At 45.3% G+C, this 25043-nt stretch overlaps 1 protein-coding gene across 1 annotated transcript in view; it reads left to right on the top strand.

Annotated features, from left to right (window-relative positions):
* The window catches only part of MPI (mannose phosphate isomerase), an 82826-nt gene that overhangs the window by 50126 nt on the left and 7657 nt on the right, over positions 1 to 25043 (top strand). Inside the window, exon 7 of the mRNA XM_069222146.1 lies at positions 15315 to 15523. Within this exon, the coding sequence (XP_069078247.1) occupies positions 15315 to 15523 (209 nt within the window). The remainder of the gene's footprint in view (positions 1 to 15314; positions 15524 to 25043) is intronic.

Consider the following 25043-nt stretch of genomic DNA (forward strand, 5'->3'; position numbering starts at 1 on the left):
TGACACACTCGATTCAATTTTCGCAGGGCATTTTTCAAATCTCGCCGAAGGAAACGTGCTACATCTATAACGACTTCCATTAAAGGTTTTACAACTTTTAACTTGATTATGTTGTCTCGCTTTTTTCCCCTTTTTTATCATCATCACGTCCTCCAGTAGGCTTATACTTTTGTCCTCCTGCTGAAACCTTATTTACCATTTCTACATTACTTTTTTCTTGTGCTAAAATGGCTTTAGAGCAACGATCTGATAATTCTGCTTTTTACCATTGCAATAATGACATTAAGATTTGCTTTCCCTTCTACCCATAACCTTTCTTGCATAAAATAACTTTGTTTTTAGTGTACATAACTATCTGGTCTCGTACTAATTCATCATGCACATTTCCAAATCTACATGATCTGTGTCACTGTATATATTCCTGTACTCACTTGAGGTGCTCACAATCCAATAAAAATAACTTTTTTATTTACAGTAAAAACAAACACCCATATTGTAAAGGCAGTATTTACTTCCACATACAAGCGTGAGTGCTTCAAGATGTCCGCCGCAAAAAACAACAACTTGTTTTCATAGGTGGTGGGGCTTGTTTGAAACGTGCTGAGCGTCTACATACGCTTAAAACGTGCCTTTGTGTCTACAACGCTTACATCCAAAGAAACGCGCTCCACGGCAAACACACCAGCACCCAGCAACCGCAGCCGTTAAAGAAACGTCACAGCACGCGAGTAAAGCTGCAATGACAGCGAGCGCGCACTGACCATTTTAAAGATGCAGTCCAAGTAAGTCCTCTGGTTTTCAGACTTCAGTTCATGTATTCAGTATTCGATGTCAGGATTAACACCCAAGACCGTAGGCAAAACAGAAAATAAAACTCAGTCTGGTCCACGAAATTCTTCAGGGTCCTCGTTTTTTTTGGTGCAATATAAATGAAATTCAACACCTGCTGATATTCCCCACAAAGTTCATAGTCCTCGCTCCTCGCCAAAATGGTATAGTAAATCCTCACAGTGATCAGATTACTTACTTAATTCCTTCTTTATTTGTACAGAATATATATATACAGAGCTGTAACTGCCTTTATGCACCTCTAGAAGAATGAATCATAACATTCTCCTCCACCCTTCATAACCCCCACATCACTACATTCTAGATTCCACAATGCTATTACATTCCATTACATGCCAGTCACTACACAGTCCAACAGTGCTAGTGAAATCCAAGTGAGGGAGCAGCTGGCAGCAGGTCAACACACAGAAAAGCAACCCAGACAAGTCCTTTGTGCCACCTAGCAGACACCACGCAGCAGGGCAACAAGCAGAAAAGCAGTCCAGATGAGTTCTTTTGCAGCTCAGCCGTCCTTCTGGCAGAGGTTCAATCCCAGTTTCAAAAGTGCTCTTCCATCATTAGGCAAGAGCCCTTGTACTTATACTCAAAAATGCCTCTGTTCAAGGGGTAACTTCAAAAGGACCCTTTCAAATGAAGCACAACACCCTTTGAACCCAGCCCTGTCTCCAGGCATCACTAGGGAGCAATCAGTCCATTATGTGAGGGCACGACACTGCCTACTGACATGTAAGGTGTGAATAACCCTCCCTCTCCCCAGCACAGGATGACTATTAGTATGCAGATGCTTCCTCTGTCACACCCAGCCCTTCCTGTGTTATGGCTGTCTGGAAAATATGCACAAAGTGGAGCTGTCACTCTGCCATAGGTGTGGATTGGAGTCAGGCTGCAAAGCACCTGAGTTATAAGCACAGAGGAATGCCCACTTTCTAAAAGTGGCATTACTAAACTGGTAATGAAAAATCCACCAACACCAGTAAGCATGAATTTTTTCACTACCACTCCAAAAATATCAAATATGCCCACGCTACTCCTCTTAGTTTGGAAATTACCACTTAGACATATATAAGGGATTCCTAATGCCAACTTGTGAGAGGGGCATTCTGGAAATAGGGGAGGAGAGGGAAATGGACTGTTTGTCAAAACCAGGACATGCCACACAATGAAGGCACATGTCTTACCTTTTACATACACAGCACCCTGTCCATGGGCTATCTGGGGCCTACTTAAGGGGTGACTTTGGTGTATTAAAAAGGTAGGTTAGGCCATTGCAAGTAGTTTGACTGGCCAAGTTAATGTGGCTGTAAACTGGGCACTCATGCGCTGCAGTGGCCGGCCTGAGACAAGTTTGAAAGGCCATTTCTGTGGGTGGCACAATCTGCGCTCCAGGCACACTAGTAGCATTTACTTTACAGGCCCTGGGTATATGGTATACCACTTTACAAGAGACTTACAGGTAAATGAAATAAGCCAAACAGGTGTTAGCCAAATATACCAAGTTTTAGGGGTGAGAGCACATGCACTTTATCAGTGATTAGCAATGGGAAAGTGCCCAGAGTCCTAAAGCAACACAAAGAGGGTCAGAAAAATATAAGGAGAAAGGCAAAAAGTTTGGGGATAATCCTACAGAAAGGGCCACTTCCAACAGTCTCAAACAGCATAAATGGTTACAGAGGGTCAGAATGATGTGGCTCTCTGGTTATTAAAATTGCACTATTTCAGTCTCTTTGTGACATTTTTCTGATACTTAAACTGTCCCAATTGACGTGAGAATACAATCAAAGCCCAACCCTTAGTTTTTCATCATTAGTGTAGCCCTTCATTTATTTTAAATCATGAATTTCATTGACTAGGCCAGCTTAATTGCTCTTTTCAATCTGCCTCTCAAAACTCATTTGGATGATCTAATGGGATGTTTTATTTTTCTTTATCTGGTTGTGAATCTTTAGAAATTATGTTCTTTTGGAATCTGAGCTCTTGGTTAAATACATGGTCCCTGATTAAAACTATGGGCTAATTCGATTTTGTGACCACCTGTTTTCACCAGGAATGGGATTCCAGGTAATGGTGGGGAGGGGGGGAGAGGGGAAGGGTGGTGGATGGACAAGGCGCAGGATGGCATAGATTGGGGGGAGATCTGGGGGAGACTACAGATGTATTGGACACATGCTTTTTACCCAAATGTAGATTGTGTTCTCCACACTATTTGTCCACAAGTTTATGACTAGTAAAACCTGGTATAGATCTTGTGGGAAAACAGTGTTAGATTTAGATTTGTGCACCATGGAAAGGGTGTTAGGGTGCAAGAGTCCAGTTCTGAGGTCTAGGAAGCAGAAAGTCTGAGTTGTTGTTCCTGTAGTTTAGCCTTGTGACCCACAGCTAACACTAGATGGTAGAAGCCATTGAACAGTCCAAGAACAGTATTGACTTGAGTAAATGCTTATTATAGGCTATTTAGTAGCTTTCACAGCTCAATGTGAAAAAACAACTTTGCACTTTAGTGTTTAAAGTACTGTGCTACAAGTTTTGGCAGACTTTGAATCTATGTAATTAACATAAATTAAGTTTCAGAGCTAGCAAATGTATTTGCTGCCATTCCTTCTGTGTTAATAATTTCCAGTTCTATTCACTGTATATGCATGCTCTACACTGGAAAACATTGAGGTACTGTGCCTAGAACTAAAGACTGCTGCATAGACCAATTCTGTTGCAAAACCAAACTTTGTCTGAGTTTATAGCATGATTCAGATACTGCTACCAGTTGAGAAAACAAATTGTGAGCAATAGTAATCTGTTAAAAAGCGCTTTTAAAATAATGCAGATCAAAAGTGTTCATTCATAGCAAAATAGAGTAAATGGCCCAGTCCTTGGAGCAGTGATATAGTACCGGGGAATGGCATTTGCTGATGACCATGTAAAGACAATATCAAAGAGTAGTAAGTACTGATCCTTGCCAGAAGTACGGTGGTAGATCACTGAGGAGCATGTCACAGAGCAGCAGAAGAGAGGGAGTTAAGGCCGCCGGACCCGAAGGCTGAAGACTTGTTGCAGCCGAAAACAAGAAGGAAACGTAATGGTCCGTCAGAAGATCCCGTGTTATGTATTTTATTTGTAGTTCATGTCATTTATTTGCAGAGCGATTCTATGCAGATACTCCTTATAGCTCAAGGAGAATGCCAACTTAAAACCGGAGGGTGACTGAGAAAAAGGCCGTAAAGTAATTACTATAAGCCCAGTTTTTTGCTGGCGACTTAAACAGAGTGGATTTATTTCTGCCCGCAGACTGAAAGGGAAAGTTCCACAGTTTGTTCCACTGCTGTCAATAAAGCACAATTTACATAACAGATAGTTCTGGTCCCAGTGATGGCAAGTGAAAATTGGTTTGATGATCTGAGGGAGAAAGCAGCATTTGATGGAAGGAAATTTTATACGCCAAAAACTAGGGTTATTTGAGGTGGAGGGCTTTTTGCACAATTTTTACGCCCTTAATGGCCAAGATGGACTGAGTAGCCAGTGGTGATCTTGCAGTACTGTTCACAAAAGCCATCTTCTGCCAGTTTTGTAAGTAGTCATGCCGCAGCATTCTGAGCAATTTGCACTTGATGTAAGATTTAGGATGGAAATTTAAAGTATATTGAATAAGCGTGCTGAAAATGTGGTTGAATGCTAGCATTACTGAGATTGAGGAGATAGATTGGAAGCCTGCTGACCCCCGTGAGAGAAACCTGAATATTCCTTTGGGGTGCCAAACACTGTCCTGAAAACCTGGAACTACATTAGCCTATTGGGTGACTGGATGCTCTGAATAGAGACATGAAGTGAAGAGGAGAAATGAACTGCAAAAGATTAACAAATATCCCTTCCGATGCTGCAGCATCTTCATATAAGGGAAGAATAACTATGATCATGGAAATGACTAAAGTTGGATGCTTCAGGCAGGTTGGAAATGTTTTATTATGAGCCTCTTACTGTCGAGATCTGTGAAATCAAATGTTTTTATTTGGCCCAATTTTGCAAATATATTGGCTCAAAAGCTGCATGCTTTACAGAACATTCTGAAGAGAAACCTCATGGACTATCACAGTAACCTGCAAAATTATTTCTCTGTATAAGCAAAGTATGTCCGTAGGAAAATGTTGTGCTTCTCCTGCTGGGCTAACTTCAGACTTGAGTGGTCTGATCATCCATCAGGTTCTTGTGTATGTTAATACAGTGCCACCTATTGCCTAGGTCACCTAGTGCTGTATTTTCTGACGGGGGTTCACTAATGCCCTCAGCATGTGCTTTGTAGTTCATGAGAATCTGCAGCAGCGTCGACTCTGTGTTCGACAGCTGTCTTTTACTAGGAGGAAAAGGGTGGGTGAAGGACCGAATCTATTTGGATAGAAGTACCACTTTACATAGAGGAAAAACTGCACTGTCGACAGACCTATATTGCAGCAAATTGAAGGTTGCAGTTAGGCCTTCAGGTCATTGTTCTGCTTATTGTATTGTAATCGTATTTATATAGCGCTTGCTACCCCTGACGAGGCGTCGAATCGCTTTTCGATGAGTAGCACGCTACTCCGGAACCCAACAAGAATTAGTGATGGATTAGTATTGTTTACTAATGAGTACAGTTTTAGTATTATTATGAGTTAATTTGAGCTGAAGATATGAGAGTTTGTTAGTTAGTTTGACTGGAGTAATGGAGGGGTGGAGGAGGAAAGAAATCCAGAAGTGTTAATTGGGAGTATATCCTTCATTTACTCAACCTAAAGGCTTGGGATGAATAAAGGGGGGTGGAGGGGGAAGAGTATGTGGAAGGGTTAGGGAGAGCATAGTAGCAGGGTGAGATGAATGCAGGAGAATTTAGTAGGGTTGTGTGGGAGGACACAGAGGTAGAGTGAGGTTTGGTGAGTTAGATGTGGAGGTGGAGGGAAGAGCTTAGGCAGAGATATTTAGGAGATGAAAGTGGTAGAAGGGATTTGGGATGAGTCAGAGTGAGAATGGAGGATAGTTTGATAGAGACATGACATAAGAGTGATGAATAGATAAGTGTGATAAGATGAGAGCAGGAATTCATAGATATCTAGTATAACAACCGGAGCCATGCAATGATCCACGAACATGCCAAGCACAGAAACAACATATATATATATATATATGTTCGATGGCATGTGTAGCTGCAGATACACATGCTGTGCACAGTCCGCCGTCTGGTGTTGGGCTCGGAGTGTTACAAGTTGTTTTTCTTCGAAGAAGTCTTTTCGAGTCACAAGACTGAGGGACTCCTCCCACTTTGATTCCATTGCGCATGGGCGTCGACTCCATCTTAGATTGTTTTTTTTCCGCCATCGGGTTTGGACGTGTTCCTTTTCGCTCCGTGTTTCGGGTCGGAAAGTTAGTTAGAATCTCGGAAAAAAACGTCGGTATTGTTGCGTTCGGTATCGGGTTAGTTAGAACAAATCAACACCGAATTTTGAAGAGCCCCGGTGGCCCTTCGGGGTAATTTCGATCCCCCGTCGGGGCCTGGTCGGCCCGACCGCGTGCGACTTCAAGACTGATGGAACGGACCCCGTTCCGCTTCTGTCCAAAATGCCATAACAAATATCCGTATATGGATCAGCATCTGGTCTGTAACTTGTGCTTGTCCCCCGAGCACAAGGAGGATACGTGTGAAGCCTGTCGAGCGTTTCGGTCGAGGAAGACGCTGAGAGACCGAAGAGCCAGGAGATTACAAATGGCATCCACGCCGACAGGTCAACAACGGTTCGAGGAGGAAGAAGAAGCTTTCTCCATCCACGAGTCGGATTCAGAACAACTCGACGCCGAAGAAACAACAACCGTGAGTAAGACGTCGAAAATAAGGACTCACGAAAAGTCCACAAAAGCCCAGGGGACGCCACCGCCAACAGGCCATGGCTTAACCCAAAAAATAGGTGACCGACCCAAGGCACCAAAAAAGGGCATGCTGGTGTCGAAGTCATCCGACTCCGGTCGTGATACCGCCACACAGCAACCTCGGAGCCGAGACAGCGGCTCAGAGAAACTTCGGCACAGAGACAGCGGCACTGAAGAGATTCGGCACTGAGACACCGCGCCGAAACCAAAGAAAATTTCTTCGGAGACGAAAAAGACTTCCGAAAAGGTTTCGGTCCCGAAACATCCAGCCTCGGAGCCGAAAACTAGTTCCTATACAGAGGAACAAAGGTTAACCACCCAATTACATAGATTTGGAGAGGAGCTTCAAGCTGTAGAGCCTCCCTACACGCAGAGAAGGCTTCATATTCATGAAGACACAGGGAAGATAACCACTCTTCCCCCAATCAAGATTAAAAGGAAACTTGCCTTTCAACAAGGGGACAAGCAACCACAGGCAAAGGTGGCAAAGAAAACAACCCCACCACCTTCTCCACCACCATCAACACATGCATCACCAGCGACAACTCCACCACTAATGCACTCACCAGCTCATACCACAATGAGTCAGGATGATCCCGATGCATGGGACCTCTACGATGCTCCAGTGTCTGACAATAGCCCAGACTCTTATCCTACAAAACCGTCACCACCTGAGGACAGTACATCCTATACACAGGTGGTCGCAAGGGCAGCCGAGTTTCACAATGTCTCCTTACATTCGGAACCAATTGAGGATGACTTTCTCTTTAACACCCTATCCTCCACCCATAGCCAGTATCAAAGCCTTCCCATGCTCCCAGGAATGCTAAGACATTCAAAACAAATATTTCAGGATCCAGTTAAAGGCAGAGCCATAACTCCAAGGGTGGAGAAAAAATATAAGCCACCGCCCACAGATCCAATATATATTACAACACAACTAACACCAGACTCAGTAGTTGTGGGGGCAGCTCGTAAGAGAGCCAACTCTCATACCTCAGGCGATGCACCACCTCCAGACAAGGAGAGCCGCAAATTTGATGCTGCGGGAAAAAGGGTTGCAGCACAAGCAGCAAATCAGTGGCGTATTGCCAATTCACAAGCACTTTTGGCAAGATACGATAGGGCTCATTGGGATGAAATGCAACATTTCATCGAACACTTACCCAAGGAGTTCCAAAAAAGAGCGCAACAGGTGGTGGAAGAGGGACAAAGTATCTCAAATAATCAGATACGGTCTTCGATGGATGCAGCAGATACAGCTGCAAGGACAATAAACACTGCAGTCACAATACGAAGGCACGCATGGCTGTGCACTTCTGGGTTCAAACCGGAAATCCAGCAGGCTGTGCTCAATATGCCGTTTAATGAACAGCAATTGTTTGGGCCGGAGGTAGACACTGCCATCGAAAAACTCAAGAAGGACACCGATACAGCCAAAGCCATGGGCGCACTCTACTCCCCGCAGAGCAGAGGCACATTTCGGAAAACACCTTTTAGGGGAGGGTTTCGAGGTCAACCCACAGAAACCACAACCTCACAAACAAGGCCTACCTACCAGGGTCAATATCAGAGGGGAGGTTTTCGGGGGCAATTTAGAGGGGGCCAATTCCCAAAAAATCTAGGAAAATTCCAAGGCCCCAAAACCCCTCAAAATAAGCCGTGACTCACAAGTCACACACCCCCATCACATAACACCTGTGGGGGGAAGACTAAGCCAATTTTACAAACTTTGGGAGGAAATAACAACAGACACTTGGGTCTTAGCAATTATCCAGCATGGTTATTGCATAGAATTTCGCCAATTCCCTCCAAACGTCCCACCGAAAACACACAATATGTCAAAACAACATATAGATCTTCTAGGACTAGAAGTTCAAGCATTGCTACAAAAGGACGCAATAGAATTAGTACCAATTCAACAAAAAAACACAGGAGTTTACTCACTGTACTTTCTAATACCCAAAAAGGACAAAACTCTGAGACCAATACTAGATCTCAGAACACTAAATACCTACATAAAATCAGACCACTTTCACATGGTCACGTTACAAGACGTAATCCCACTGCTCAAACAGCAAGACTACATGACAACATTAGATCTAAAAGATGCGTATTTCCATATACCAATACATCCTTCACACAGGAAATACCTAAGGTTCGTATTCCAAGGAATACATTACCAATTCAAAGTGTTGCCATTCGGAATAACAACTGCGCCAAGAGTTTTTACAAAATGCCTGGCAGTAGTAGCTGCACATATCAGAAGGCAGCAAATACATGTGTTCCCGTACTTAGACGACTGGTTAATTAAAACCAACACACTAAAACAGTGTTCACAGCATACAAAATATGTCATACAAACCCTTCACAGGCTAGGTTTCTCCATCAACTACGCGAAGTCACACCTTTTGCCGTGTCAAACGCAGCAATACTTAGGAGCGACAATCAACACAGCAAAAGGGATTGCCACTCCAAGTCCACAACGGGTTCAAACATTTCACAAAGTAATACAGGCCATGTATCCAACACAAAAGATACAAGTCAGAATGGTAATGAAACTACTACGCATGATGTCTTCATGCATAGCCATTGTCCCAAACGCAAGATTGCACATGCGGCCCTTACAACAGTGCCTAGCATCACAATGGTCACAAGCACAGGGTCAACTTCTAGATCTGGTGTTGATAGACCGCCAAACATGCATCTCGCTTCTGTGGTGGAACAGTACAAATTTAAACCGAGGGCGGCCTTTCCAAGACCCAGTGCCACAATACGTCATAACAACAGATGCTTCCATGACAGGGTGGGGAGCACACCTCAATCAACACAGCATCCAAGGACAATGGGACATAAATCAGAGACCGTTTCACATAAATCACTTGGAAATGTTAGCAGTATTTCTAGCGCTGAAAGCATTTCAACCCATAATAACCCAAAAATACATTCTTGTCAAAACAGACAACATGACAACAATGTATTATCTAAACAAACAAGGAGGGACACACTCGACACAGTTGTGCCTCCTAGCACAGAAAATATGGCATTGGGCGATTCACAACCACATTAGCCTAATAGCACAATTTATTCCAGGGATTCAGAACCAGTTGGCAGACAACCTCTCTCGAGATCACCAACAAACCCACGAATGGGAAATTCACCCCCAAATACTAAACAATTACTTTCAAATTTGGGGAACACCTCAAATAGATCTATTTGCAACAAAGGAAAACTCAAAATGCCAAAACTTCGCATCCAAGTACCCACAAGATCAATCCCAAGGCAATGCTCTATGGATGAACTGGTCAGGGATCTTTGCATACGCTTTTCCCCCTCTCCCTCTCCTTCCATTTGTAGTAAACAGGTTGAGTCAAAACAAACTCAGACTCCTACTAATAGCACCAACATGGGCAAGGCAACCTTGGTACACGACACTACTGGACCTGTCAGTAGTACCTCATGTCAAACTACCCAACAAACCAGATCTGTTAACACAACACAAACAACAGATCAGACATCCAAATCCAGCATCTTTGAATCTAGCAATTTGGCTCCTGAAATCCTAGAATTCGGACACTTGCACCTCACACAAGAATGTATGGAGGTCATAAAACAAGCTAGGACACCTACCACTAGACACTGCTACGCAAACAAGTGGAAAAGATTTGTGTATTACTGCCAGAATAATCAAATTCAGCCATTACACGCATCTCCAAAAGATATAGTAGGATATTTACTACATTTGCAAAAATCAAATCTAGCTTTCTCTTCCATAAAAATACATCTCACCGCAATATCAGCTTACCTACAAATTACTCATTCAACTTCACTATTTAGAATACCAGTCATTAAAGCGTTTATGGAAGGCTTAAAGAGAATCATACCACCAAGAACACCAACTGTTCCTTCATGGAACCTCAACATTGTCTTAACAAGACTCATGGGTCCACCTTTCGAGCCCATGCATTCTTGTGAAATGCAATACTTAACGTGGAAAGTTGCATTTTTGATTGCCATCACATCTCTAAGAAGAGTGAGCGAGATTCAAGCATTTACCATACAAGAACCATTTATTCAGATACATAAAAATAAAGTAGTTCTAAGAACAAATCCTAAATTTTTACCAAAGGTTATCTCACCGTTCCACTTAAATCAAACAGTAGAATTACCAGTGTTCTTCCCACAACCAGATTCTGTAGCGGAAAGAGCACTACATACATTAGACATCAAAAGAGCACTAATGTACTACATTGACAGAACAAAACTAATTAGAAAAACAAAACAACTATTTATTGCCTTTCAAAAACCTCATACAGGAAATCCAATTTCAAAACAAGGCATTGCTAGGTGGATAGTTAAGTGTATTCAAACCTGCTATCTTAAAGCAAAGAGAGAGCTGCCTATTACACCAAAGGCACACTCAACCAGAAAGAAAGGGGCTACCATGGCCTTTCTAGGAAATATTCCAATGAACGAAATATGTAAGGCAGCAACATGGTCTACGCCTCATACATTTACCAAGCACTACTGTGTAGATGTGTTAACTGCACAACAAGCCACAGTAGGTCAGGCTGTACTAAGAACATTATTTCAAACTACTTCAAATCCTATAGGCTGAACCACCGCTTTTGGGGAGATAACTGCTTACTAGTCTATGCACAGCATGTGTATCTGCAGCTACACATGCCATCAAACGGAAAATGTCACTTACCCAGTGTACATCTGTTCGTGGCATGAGTCGCTGCAGATTCACATGCGCCCACCCGCCTCCCCGGAAGCCTGTAGCCGTTTAGAAGTAGATCTTGAACATTTGTACATTTGTAAATATATTACTTTAACCTTTATTATGTACATACATATTCATTCCATTGCATGGGCACTATTACTAACATACATAAACTCCTACCTCACCCTCTGCGGGGAAAACAATCTAAGATGGAGTCGACGCCCATGCGCAATGGAATCGAAGTGGGAGGAGTCCCTCGGTCTCGTGACTCGAAAAGACTTCTTCGAAGAAAAACAACTTGTAACACTCCGAGCCCAACACCAGACGGCGGACTGTGCACAGCATGTGAATCTGCAGCGACTCATGCCACGAACAGATGTACACTGGGTAAGTGACATTTTCCATATATATATATATATATATATATATATATATATATATATATATATATATATTTATACGCACACATATGCACATACAATACATAATTAGAATCATGGGTAAAAAATACTTAGCCAGACAGGTTTAAAGAGTGTGTGTGTATTTTATTGTTATGACAGTAGCAATACATATTTTCCAAAGAAACCTATAAATAAATAGAAATATACATATAATCTGAAAAAAATATTTATCCACATAGGCATATGCAGTTCATAGTTGTTTGAAAAAGGTGGTTATGAAGGAAAGAGTCAACTCTTGAGTAGTTTTCTGAAGACAAGAAAGTTATCTGTGGCTCTTATAGTTGGGGGTAATGAATTCCATAGTTTGGCTGCTTGGACAGAGAAGGATGTACCACCTATAGTCTTTTTCTTGTATGGTGGTGTTCTAAGGCGGGGTGCCAGTCTTGAGCGGAGGGATCTTTGTTTGATGTATTTGGTAATTTTCTTTCTGATAAAAAGCAGTCCCGTTCCATGTATAGCTTTGTGGGTGATACAAAGCAGCTTGAAAGTGCACCTTCTGGCAACGTGTAACCAGTGTAGTGCTCTCAAGGCAGGGGAGATGTGGGCATGCAGCTTTATATGTAGTAGTAGCCTGGCTGCGGAATTCTGGATACTTTGTAGTTTTTTCATAACAGATAGAGATGATCCATGGTAGAGGCAATTGGCATAATCCATTTTGGATAGTACAAGCGAGATAGTAGCTTGCACCTTGTGTGGAAATCCGAGGTGGGGGAAGATGCGTTGTAAAGTCTTTAAGGTGATGAAGCTTGTGCGTGCTAATTTGTCTACTTGGGCATTCATAGTTAGCTTGGAATCCATGGTGATTCCTAGGTTTTTAACTTCCTTGGATAATTGAGGCGGTGGTCCGAGATCGTCAGGCCAGACGCACAGAGGGTCATAATATTTCCATTCACCACATATGAGTATTTCTGTTTTGGAGGTATTTAGTTTGAGATGGCTCCAGGTCATCCACTGATCAACGGCTCTGAGGCAACTGAAGATTTGTGAGTTTTCAATGTTTTTGGGGTCTTCTAATTTAAGTAGTATTTGTGTGTCATCTGCATAGTTGTAGCATGTGAGATGGAAATCATTGATCAGTTCTGGTAAAGATATCATGTAGATGTTGAAAAGCAAAGGTGAGATGATTGACCCTTGGGGGACCCCTGCTTTTGTGAGGTAGGGTTCGGACGAGAAGGGGGGCAAGTGGATGATATTCGCTCTTTTTTGGAGATAGGAAGTAATCCAGTCGAGAGCAATCCCTTGTATGCCGGCTTCGTGGAGTTTTGAGTTAGGGTGTCCTGGTCAACCGTATCAAAGGCAGCTGAGAGGTCCAAGAGAAGTAGTGCAGCAACTCCATTTCGGTCGACTGTGTTTTTAAGATCGTCCCAGATTGCCATGAGTGCTGATTCAGTGCTTCTTCCTGGGCGGAATCCAGTTTGGAAGTCTGAAAGTATAGAATTGTCTTCAATGAATTGTGACATCTGGGCGAATGCTGCTCTTTCTATCAATTTGCCCATGAAAGGTCCATTTGTGATTGGTCTGTAGTTGTTGAGGTCTTGCGGGTCTAGGTTTGTTTTCTTTAATAATGGTTGTATGTATGTGTTTTTCAGGTCTGCAGGAAAAGTTCCTGAAGTTAAAGGGTTGTTGATGATTCTTCTTACAGGTGTGGCAGCAGAAGTATATAGCAGGATGTTCTTGAAGATTTGAGGTGGGCAAGGGTCAGAAGGGCAACCAGAAGGTCTGCTTGCTTTGACCAAATCCATAAATTCATCCTGTGATATTTGTTTGAAGGACTGTAGAGGTTGGGATGGTTTATTCTTAAAGGGTATTTTAGTAAAGGGGTTGGTACTGATGGTTTTCTTCTGTTTTAAATAGGAGTCCAATGTGTCTGGCTTGGTTGTGTAGCGAGTTGCCAATTTGTGAAATCTTGAGTGGTCGGATGACTTCCTTCCATGCATGTAGGTTTTCGATATTCATTGAGAATTTTATAAAATTCCTTGGTTGTAGATTGAGCATTTAGAAGTCTGTCTGAGTAGTATCTTTTTTTAGCTTTTTTGATTGATGATTTGTATATCCTGTTAAGTTTGTGTAGCTGCAGTTTGTCTTGACTGTTGTTTGTTTTGAGCCAGGCCCGCTGCAACTTTCTGATTTGTTGCTTTATCTTTTTAAGTTCTGTGTTTCTCCAAGGTGTTGTTTTTCTTTTGTCGTGTTTAGTTTTTCTGAGTGGTATTAGGACATCAAAAGCTTCCTGTAGCCACTCATAAAGTTTTGGTACAGAATTAATTGTATCTAGATCTGTGTTTGCTGTTAGTTGTGTTTCTAAGTGATCCAAATTGAGTTTGCTCCATGGTCGATAGGTGTATGTAAGTAGTTGTGGGGTGTGTTGATTTGTGGAGTTGTTTGTCGGAAAGTTATCATATGGTGGTCGGACCAGGTGGTTGGTGTGATGCTATGAATAGTAACGAGTTCAGGCTTAGCAAAAATGACATCTAGGATGTGACCAGCGATGTGTGTGGGATTGTGTACAATCTGATGTAGGTTCAATGCGAGTAGGCCAGTGGTGATAGCTTTTGGATGGGGCATATTGGGTTTGTCAAACCAAATGTTTAGATTGTCGATCTTTGCATTCGGAATAAAATGTTCAGGGGATAAAATAAAAGTTTTGCTAAACTGAAATTTAAGTACCATTGCTTTAAAGCATCATTCAGTAAAATGTGTTGATGCATTGTAGTATTTCTTTAAAAAAAATTGTAATGAAAAAAAATGCGTGTAAACAGTTCCCACGAGATTCACAATAGCATACAGAAGTATACCAGGAAATCGTACTCCTAGGAAATTTGCAAATTGTATTTTAAACACAAGCAAATATGCATGTGTGGATTTGCTCAGCATTTGCAAATTCACTTTCCCTCCATCCACTGAAGGAACTTTTACTCCTGCCCTTGTCAGGAGTAAATTTCCAACCTCTCTGCAGGAAAAGATGAGATAATAGCTGGTGAAAACTCCTAAATCCTACAATTTAGTATGTTTTTCGCAGACTCAAAAGGCCATTACAACCATAGAACTATTGCTTACTCCCATCAACAGCCTCAGGATTTAAATCTGCTGATACGCATTTAAAAAGTATTCATCTCAAACTAATTTTTCAGAACCTACCTTTTGTTTGGAAGCTGGTGTGGACGGTTTTGAAAATTTACCATTCTGTCTCGACTGCTGTGCTTTGGAAACTGGTACAGCTTTTTTCACTGGAGAGGAATACGTGGGCTTCAGCTGCTTTTTCACAAAGGGACTGAAGTGTGTGTGTGTGTGTGTGTTAGTGTGTGTTAGTGTGTGTTAGTATTATCATTTCCAAGGTTGATATTTCAACAAGCACATGTTCCTCTTTCATTATGATTCACCACATCCCTTTCTCTTCACAGACTGCATCGAGTGTATGGCCTGCTCGGACAACACAGTTAGGGCTGGACTTACACCAAAGTACATTGATGTGAACACTCTGTGCCAAATGCTGAACTACACTCCTGCTCCCGCCCGCACCAAGTTGTTTCCTTCTGTGCTCAGTTCCTCTGATCCATGTGCCTCTCTCTACAACCCCCCTGTTCCCGATTTCACTGTCATAAGGATAGAGGTGAGTACTTGGTCACCCCAGGGTACGTCCTTTCTCCCTCATTTAGGAAGCTTTGAGGTTTTTGTTATTTAGTACACTAGCCTAATTGTTATTTGGTGTACCTGCTAATAGTTAAACACAAACGTCAAACCAGAGAGGCAGATAACATACCATGCAGCGTGGAAACATTGGGGATTGTTGTACAGGACATACAGATGTTGCATCTCATTTTAAGGGCAGAGAGGAAGATTATGCACCTCACTTCACCTAGTGATGGTGGTGGGGGTGAGCTGAGGATAATGCTTAGTTCCGAGTCTTCTGATTCTTTCAGCTATCCTCTTGGTCTGGCACCTTTTTTCTTCATCACACTGTGTATGTAGTCAGTCCTCCTACAAGTTCATTCTGAAGTACAAACCCTTTAAGACTCCTCATTTCTCAAATCCTTATGTTTCTTGGCTTGATTTTATCCTTGAGCCAGACCAAGATTTTACTGTGGAAAGCTTCTCATGGTACATAGCAGTCCCATTTAGGGACATTGATTATGACTTTAGGCCTGATTTTGGACCACTAACTGGTGTCTTTCTATGTACAAAACCCATTTTGTGATTCTGCAATTAGTTACAGCCAGATGGTTTTTGAAATGCATAAATAATAACTGTTTGGAAGGGTCATATTTAGGGTGTCCCTTTCAAAATGGATTTTGCAATCTAGTGGTTTGTGACTGCATTTTCGGTTGCAAACCGTTGAAGAGTTACATTTCTTAAAGAAGGTGGGAACACATTCACAAACTGAGGAATTAATGAGGTCTCGCTCCTTCACTGCACTATTCACGTATGAGTTTTCCTTCTTCATTTCCCTCAGGAGATTGTTTTCTTTTCTTCAATTGCAGTCTCTTTCTTTGAGCCTCCTTACCCTACCAAAATGTAGGATAGACCACGGATGGTGTATGGGAGTCCTGGTTAACTTTAAATTTCTGCTTGTAAACTGTTAGTTCCATTGGGTAGATTCACAAATGGCATTCTTCTGCTGGATAGCATTTTGGATATTTTCATTTGGCTTCATTTCTTGCGACAAGGGTCTAAGCTACATGTACTAATATCTGAAATAGCGATTTCCTAATTGCAATTAGGAAATCACAATTTAAAATGTATGAAATTCTTTTGAATTTTATTTGCGATTCCAAGTGGGTCGCAAATAGACGGACCTCATGAGTACTAATTAGGTAGTTTTTGCTTTGCGACCTAATGGGAATTGCAAAAAATTACCGGAATGGTGGCCTGCTGTGGTCAGCAGACCACCATGTTTTTGCGTTTAAAAATAAAAAATAAACTTTTATGTTGTTATTTTTAAGAGTAGGCAGTGGTCTGTGGGAAAATATTTTCCCAACCTTTCTCAAACGGAAAAGGGTTCAATTTGCAAATGGGTTACCCTCCATTTGACAGTGGCGGTAAATTGTGAATATTGTGCGATTGCATTTCGATGGCAAAACGCTCATACATACCTTTCTGACTTGGTATTAGGAAGGGACGCCCTCAACACGACCCTTCCTCATACCGAATCGCAAAGCCCAAATTGCGATTTGGTAGCAAGTTACTGAATTGTAATTTGGGCTTGGTACATCCCATATAGCATTTTGCCAGTTGCAAACAGGCTGTTTCGCAGTGATAGAAAACATCATATAAGAAATATTATGGATGAAGCCCAGTGTGTTTGGAACAATTTCTTATTGGTTGAGATTATTTTAAGTTTAGGGGGTGGAGGATTGTAGTAATAAGCAAGGATAAACTGATGAAATTATTAAGGACTTTATATGCAGTGCTGTCATGAATGCTAGGGCTACCAGTCAAGCAAAGATTTAGGTGCTCTCAATGTGAAGTCTGTCCGTTCTATTTGTAAGGCAGCCTCTAGGACTAACTCACCTTCCTCTAGAAAGAAATGGTACATGCCAGTGTTCAGACTTTAGATAATGCTCATGCAAGTTAACTTCAAGGTAGCTTGGATATTCCCGAGGATACTTGGCCTCTTAAATACTAACACCACATATATGCCATTTAAAAGCTTTTAGAAAGTGTTGTGGTTGACCAATCCCAAGAACATTCTGTTAGACAAGTGGTTCCTCAAACTAAAAATAGTCTCCTAACAAAGATGCTCTTCAGATTACAGATTAGTAGCTAGTTACCTGAAGTTTGTAGGGACACCCTTAGGTTGTTGAATGGTTTTGCGCATAAAATCTCTTTAAAAGCAAATGCTATACCATCGGTGCACAAGGTGAGGAAGGTTCCAAATTTAATGCTGTGTCCTCTGCAGGAGGAGCTCAAGAAACTTTTGGATGCCAATGTGAGTGAAGAAATTGAGTCTTCGGAGAGGCTTGCTCTGGTCATTTTGGCACCTAAGGATGGTAGGAGGAACATTTGAATGGGCATAGACTTTTTTTATTTTTTTATTTTTTATTTATTGTTTTATTCATTTAAACACAAACCAAGAAAAAAACATACATTAATACAGCAGATCTCTCGACGAGAGGGTAAGGGTATATGAGAGCCATTCCAAATCATATAACTACTGTGGTATCCCATTTCGCAGACGTGTCTCTGCCAATATCTCTCTCTATATACTGCTATCAAGGGATCCGTTCCCCCCCAAAAAAAAGACACCTCTACTTCGGAGGAGCGCAAAAGTCCGCCACCCCAGAGTAGGGCAAGGACAGGCACACCCGATGGTATTTAATCCAACATCGTCGAGCAGGGAGAACTGCAAAAAATAACAGTTGCAAAAAACCTCTAAAAACAGGCAGGTGGAGCAAACAGTCACAGGATTATCATACAACAAGGTAATTCGCATGATCCGGGGGGGTATGAAACGCGCAGATGGGAGACATCAGTCACACAGCACCCTCAGTCTGCGTCGCCAGATATTCATTTAGAGGGGCCCAGATATCTTTGGGGCGGGATCCCTCTGGCATAAGTTCCCAGAATACTAACAGCTGATCATGACAAAAAGCAGCATCTCGCAACCAATCAGACCTACGGGGGGCTCTCCCCCGGCCCCAGCACATTGCGACTCTACGCTTAGCCAGCAGCATGAGGAGGCCCACCAAGCGTCTATGCGGGCCCTGAACCTCGTCCATATATCCCAACAGCGCTATCTTAGGGGAGAGGGGGACCTCCACCTCTGTCATTTCAACAATCGACCGTCTTATCTCCTCCCAAAACTTATACACTTCCGCGCACTCCCATGCCAGGTGAAAGAAGCCTGCGTCCCGAACCCCGCAGCGAGCTCAGCATGTATCCGCCAGCAGCCCCATGGAATGTAGTTTCTTGGGCGTATAATATAGTCGGTGCAGAAACTTGAAATGCAGCAAGCACAGTCTATAATTCGGGGACAGTGTCCTCATATGAGCACAACAGCTGCGCCACATTGCCTCCGGGATAGGCTCCCCCACATCTCTCTCCCATGCAGTCCTAGAGGGCACCCCAATACTACTCCCCTGCTCCTGCACAGCATTATACAGCTTAGTTATCAACTTGGAGGGGGATCTCGCGCTACAAAGTGCCTCCAGAGCACGAAACTCCGAGGGAGCATCCGGCTCTTCAAAAAAACGATCTCGCAGCAAGGCGCGAACCCGGAGAGCACAAAAACGCTGCAACGGGGTGCCATCGCAGTCCGAGAGTGCATCATGAATATCCAACAGCCGGCCGTCCACCACCCAGTCTCCCAGCACCGTCAAGCCAGCGTCTCGTAGAAACCCGCGCACCCCTCCATCACGAAACATCTGGGCATCAGCCACTGCCATAACAGGCAGCGATGGAGCAAAGGGTGCAGGCATCCCAGCCCGCTGCATCAACGCTCTCCATGCTCCCGCCGTGCAGGAGACCGTGTCAACTCCTCCAGAACGGGGGGGAACCCGCCCGCCGAGCACACATACCAAGCCGTCAGGCCAGACAGAATCACTCTCCGGTGCAAGGTGTGGCATATAACGGGTCGGATTCAGCCAATAGTACGCAAAATGCGCCTGTGCACAGTGATAATATAGCTCCAGGTCTGGGGCTGCCAATCCGCCCGCTCAAAAGGCAGCGTCAATTTCTCCCAAGCGATGCGGGACTGTCGCCCCGCCCACGCCAGCCGAACAAGGGCAGATCTCAGGCGCCGGAAATAGGCCTTAGTGAGTGGAAGAGGAAGATTCACGAATAAATACAAAAATTTAGGGAGTACCACCATCTTGGCAATAGCAATGCGACCAGTCAACAAAAGGGGCAAGGCTTTCCATACCTCCACCTTTTCCTCTAGCCATGTCAGCGCCGTCCCATAATTAGCAAGTCGAAGTGATTCCGCGTCGCAGCACAGATGTATGCCCAGATAACGCACCGGCCCATCTGCCCAAACCAAAGGGTATCGCGAGTCAAATCTCTCCACGCTAGGAGTTAGCGGCAGGATCATTGATTTCGACCAATTAATAGTGACCCCCGAAAAGTTCCTGAAGCGAACAATTTCATCTAATAAGATGTCTAATTTCTGCCCGGGGTTTCGCACGTATATCGCGATATCATCTGCATATAGAGATATCAAGACAGGGCGTTGCCGGAACTGTAAGCCGCTATTACTATATTTCTGTCGCAGTCCCGCCGCCAGAGGCTCCATTGCAGCCGCGAAGAGAAGCGGAGAAAGCGGGCATCCCTGTCATGTACCCCGCGACACCGGGAATGGGGCTGATACACCTCCGTTAAGGCGCAACCTGGCAGTGGGCAGGGTATACACCAACCTGATCCAGTTCACAAAGCGCGCACTGAGACCCACTCGGTTCAGAAGAGCAAACATATATTCCCAAGCCAGGGAATCAAAGGCCTTAGCTGCATCGAGAAACACTGCAGCTACATCATCGTCTGTCTCTAATGATCCCAGCACCGCAAAGAAGGTGCGCAGATTATGGCTCGTGGATCTCCCAGGAATAAAGCCTGATTGATCCGGAAGCACCATTCTAGAGAGTAGTGGTTGTAGTCGAGTCGCTATCATTTTTGCAAGTATCTTGTTATCAATGTTTATCATGGAAAGTGGGCGATACGAATCGCATCGCATCGTGTCGGGTCCTTCCCAGGTTTCAACACAGTTATTATTAAAGCCTCCCAGAGGGAGGTCGGAAGTGACCCAGTCGCCAGAGACTCCTCATACACCTCCAGCAAATAGGGAGCAAGGATGTCCACATATTCTTTATAAAAAGCAGGGGTTAGACCGTCCGTGCCCGGAGACTTATCTCCGGGTAGGCTTTGAATCGCCGCCGCCACCTCCTCTACTGAGAACGGCACATCCAGATACATCCTGTGTGCCTCCTCAAACCATACTAGCGCAATATTCTCAAAATACTCCTTCATATCTGCCTCCCTAAGACCCACCGGAGGCGCGTATAGCTGCGAGAAATATTTTGCAAATACCTGCATCACGCCTCCTGATCCGGACACCCTACCACCCTCAGTATCTATCACCTCCGTAACGTAATTACTGGCCCGGGGGCTACGCAATAATCCAGCTAGTGTCCTCCCGGCTCTCTCTCCCTCGCCATACCTGCGAGCCTGTGCATGACACCTAAGGAAGCAAACCTCTAGTAGAGAGGCGTCCTCATATAGGGACACCCCACGCCTGATTTCGGCAAGTACCTCGCTTGACCATGTCGCCTCTAAGCGCCGTTCCAGATCACCAAGCCTCCTTTCGATATCAGCCATCTCCCGCCTTAAAGCTTTCACTATCCCATGCTGTTTTGCAAGACACACCCCACGGATAACCACTTTAAATGCCTCCCATACAGTGCCGGGGGAGTCCACCGAACCTCGATTCTCCTAAAAAAATAACCGAACAGCCTCCCGTACCTCCTCTCGGAAGATGTCGTCCCGGAGAGCACCGCTGGGCAGCCGCCACATCACCATCGGTTGTAGCTCACTAGGTATCGCCAGATCTAATAACACCGGTGAGTGGTCTGACAGCGTACGGCGAAGATGGTCTATTGTTCTAATCCAAGCCTCCACATCTCTAGTGCCCAGCCATCGATCAATACGGGACCAACTGCTATGGAAGTAATTCAAGCAGGTGCCCTCACGCACTCCTATATGTCTCTGCCTCCATAGATCTACCAGCGCACCGCTATCCATTACTGCTGTCAGAGATCTCGCTGAAGAAGCATGTTGCATCCTAGCCGCACTCTCTCGGTCCAGCCAAGCATCCAGGACTACATTAAAATCACCGCCCCAGATCACGGCTCCAGCTCCCAGCGACTCCACTAGGCGCCATACCTCCAGGAAAAACCCCGGGTCATCCACATTCGGCCCATACACAGCCACTAACCGGCAAGCCCTGTCCAACAACACTCCACTCAGAATTACGTATCTGCCATTGGGGTCAGAAATAATTTCACGCGTGCGACACTGCAGCCCCTTACGGATAATGATTGCAACCCCACGAGCATAACTAGAGTATGTAGAATACTGAGCCTCCCCGACCCAGCCAGCTTTCAGCCTGCTAACTGTCGATGCCATCAAATGCGTTTCTTGTATCATACAGATGTCAATACCATGACACTTAACATAAGCCATCACCAGCCGGGCCTTTCGGTTATCATTAAGTCCCCGCACATTCCATGTCAAGCATCTCACAGCAGAGGTAGCATCATCCCCCATCCAGAACTGCAGACATACAACACTGCACATGGACACAGCTCTCCACCTGCCGAGAACTTCACAAAAATGGAACCTGAAACATTCCCAAATTAGCCCCATCCTCCCACCACCCACCCAGGCCCCCCAATCGGACCCTCGTAGTGACCCACCCAACCAACCCTAAAACCCACCCTGCAACCATAAAACAGGTTGTGACCGGACTCATCCGTGGGGGCAGAAGCCTGCCAATCGACTCTCCACCCAGAAATTCTAGGGGAGAGGGACCAAGGGCAAGCAACATCTACACATCAGGGGCCAGATCACGGAGCGGACCCACACGCCCCCACAGCTTCAGACTTAATGGAGTCCCGCACATGACACTTAATCATTGTCACTGAGAGAGGCGTTCTCATCGCCCACCCCTCCCGGGTCCCCCCGCCCCCGACTGCTTGGGTAATCGTCTAGCGAACTTAGTTGCCTGCTTTGGATCCGAGAAGTACAGCACTTTGCCTTCATGCCGCACCCTCAGCTTAGCTGGGTATAACAGGGCAAACCCAACTCCAGCCTGGCTGAGCAGGCGCTTTGTCGGCAGGAAAGCCCGCCTCTGGGCCTGTACACCTGGGGTATAATTGGGGAAAAAAGTTAATTTCGGAGTTCTTATATACTAGAGGTCTTTTCTCCCTAGCTAACCAGAGCACAGTATCTCGGTCCCTGTAATTCAATAGTCGTGCAATAATTGGATGTGGAGGAGTGCCAGGAGGGGGACGAGGGCCCAAGGAGCGATGTGCCCTCTCAATCACCAACAGCCAAGAGAGCTCGCCAGCAAACAACTCTTGTAACATATTCTCGACGAAGTCCTCCATGCGGCCCATGTCGGTTGCCTCCGGCAGCCCCACGATACGGATGTTGTTACGTCTGGACCGGGCCTCCAGGTCCTCATTTTTGTTTCGTATCACCTCCAGGAGACGCTCCATCTGCGCAATCTGTTCTCTATCACCACTGCGCGCATCCTCTATTTCAGATGTGCGAGTCTCCAGAGTTTCAAACCTGGCATCGTGGTCATCCACCCGGGCTCTGATGCGGTCAAGCCGCTCCGATACATGGTCCAGCTTAGCGTCTATACCTGCCAAGCTGGTCTTAAGTTCCATGAACATGGATCTCACAGACATCTCTGGGGACTCTCCTTCGGCGTCTGCCTCTCCAGGCTGGGAGGTGGGAGGGGCCCCGCGTTTTTCTCCTCCGGAGAAGGAGAGTTTAGCCTGTCGCTTATCTGCCTTGCCCATCTTGCAATATTTCACGGATAGTGCAACTAGCGCCAGTCCAAATGCACCTAGCCAAGGCTGCGGGTCTCTGTCGCCGAAGATTTACCTGGCCGGCTACTTCGTTCTCCTCACCAGGCCACCGGTCGGCCCCCAGGCGTACCTAACCGTCTCTTCATCTCCCAGGTCAAATCCGTTTCCAATAAATGGGTTCAACAAGTCCCACCAGCAGCAGGGAGTTTCACACAGCACAGGGGGAAAGGGAAAGGGGGAGGGGGGGGCCAGCCGGGCACCAGACTTCAAAACCAGGATGTTTAAGCCCCACGAACCAGGGGAGAACTCAGGAGCACGGTGCCGTACTAGCCAGGGCCTCCGTCCCCCGTCTCACTCCCCCAATCGCCCCCTACCTGGTTCTGTGCTGTCAATGTAGTGCAGGGCTCCCGGAGCAGTCCGCAGGGCTCCAGCGATGTTTGTATGTAGGCGACCGGGGGCCAAACCGAGGTCCCCCCAGGCCATCCCTCCACCAGGCCCTGAATTCAGGTCCTCACCTTCACCCGTCTCAGCACGCTCGTAAAGCGCCGGTTATCGACCGGGCCCCACTCGCACCTGTCGGGGGCCCGGGAATCGGAAAGCCCGAGGGGACTCTCCGGTCGAGGGGTGGGAAAGGCCCAGGGGGCCGGCGTCCCCAGCCGCCGCACACACCAGGAGCCCACAGTGAAAGAAAGGGGGGGGGGGGAGCCGCGGTCCGAAGCGGCCGCCGATCAGGCTCCCCGGGTCTCCCGGAACTCCCATCCTCTCTCCACCCGACCGGGAGCAGCCGCAGCGTCTCTCCTCTCCGCGACACCGCAGGAGTCTGCGCGCGCGGGAGACCGCCGGTGCCAGGCCTCTCAGCAAGAATCTAGCTCCCGGGCGCCCACAGCAGCCAAACCCGGCTCGCGCAGTATCGTTGGGGTCCCCAGGAGGAAGTCTCAGGGGTCCGCTCCCTTCACCGCCGCCTGCAGGATAAGTTATATCGCATAAATTGCCCGGCCCCGGCAGAGCCTCACAATGTGACGGCCATCTTCCTGGTGGCCAAGCCACGCCCCCCTAATGTGCATAGACTTAAGAGACGTGACTCGACATATAAAGGTAGAATGTCAGCCCCTCCCTAACATTTCAGAGTCCCTTGCTACGCTGGAGTGGCTAAAGTTTTTAGTGTGATGGACTTATCTTCGGTCTACCATCAAATTCTTTTGCACCTTGACTCAAGACAGCGGACATCTTTTGTCACCCCATAGGGTGCTTCTCTTTTCCTCCATATGCCATTTGGGTTGGTGTCGGCTTCAGCTTGCTTTCAACGGGTGATGTTAAAAGTCTTAAAAGGCACAGCAAGGGTACTGGTGTTCCAAGATGATACACTACTATCAGTGAAAGACATGTTAGAACATGATCGCATCTTGAGATTGGTTTTGGTAGGATGCAGGATTGTTGCCTTACTTTGAGCAAAGAAAAATGCTATTTCAGAGCATCATCGGTCACATATCTTATCACACAATTTCTAGGGAAGGTTTGAGTCCCACATTTAAACTAGCAAAGAGTGTTGTGAAAGCAACATCTCCTGTCAATAAAGGTCAGGTCTTTTTTAGGGCTAGCGAAATTCTG

The sequence above is a fragment of the Pleurodeles waltl genome, chromosome 3_1 (genome assembly GCF_031143425.1).
Source record: "Pleurodeles waltl isolate 20211129_DDA chromosome 3_1, aPleWal1.hap1.20221129, whole genome shotgun sequence".
Taxonomy (NCBI): Eukaryota; Metazoa; Chordata; class Amphibia; order Caudata; family Salamandridae; genus Pleurodeles; species Pleurodeles waltl.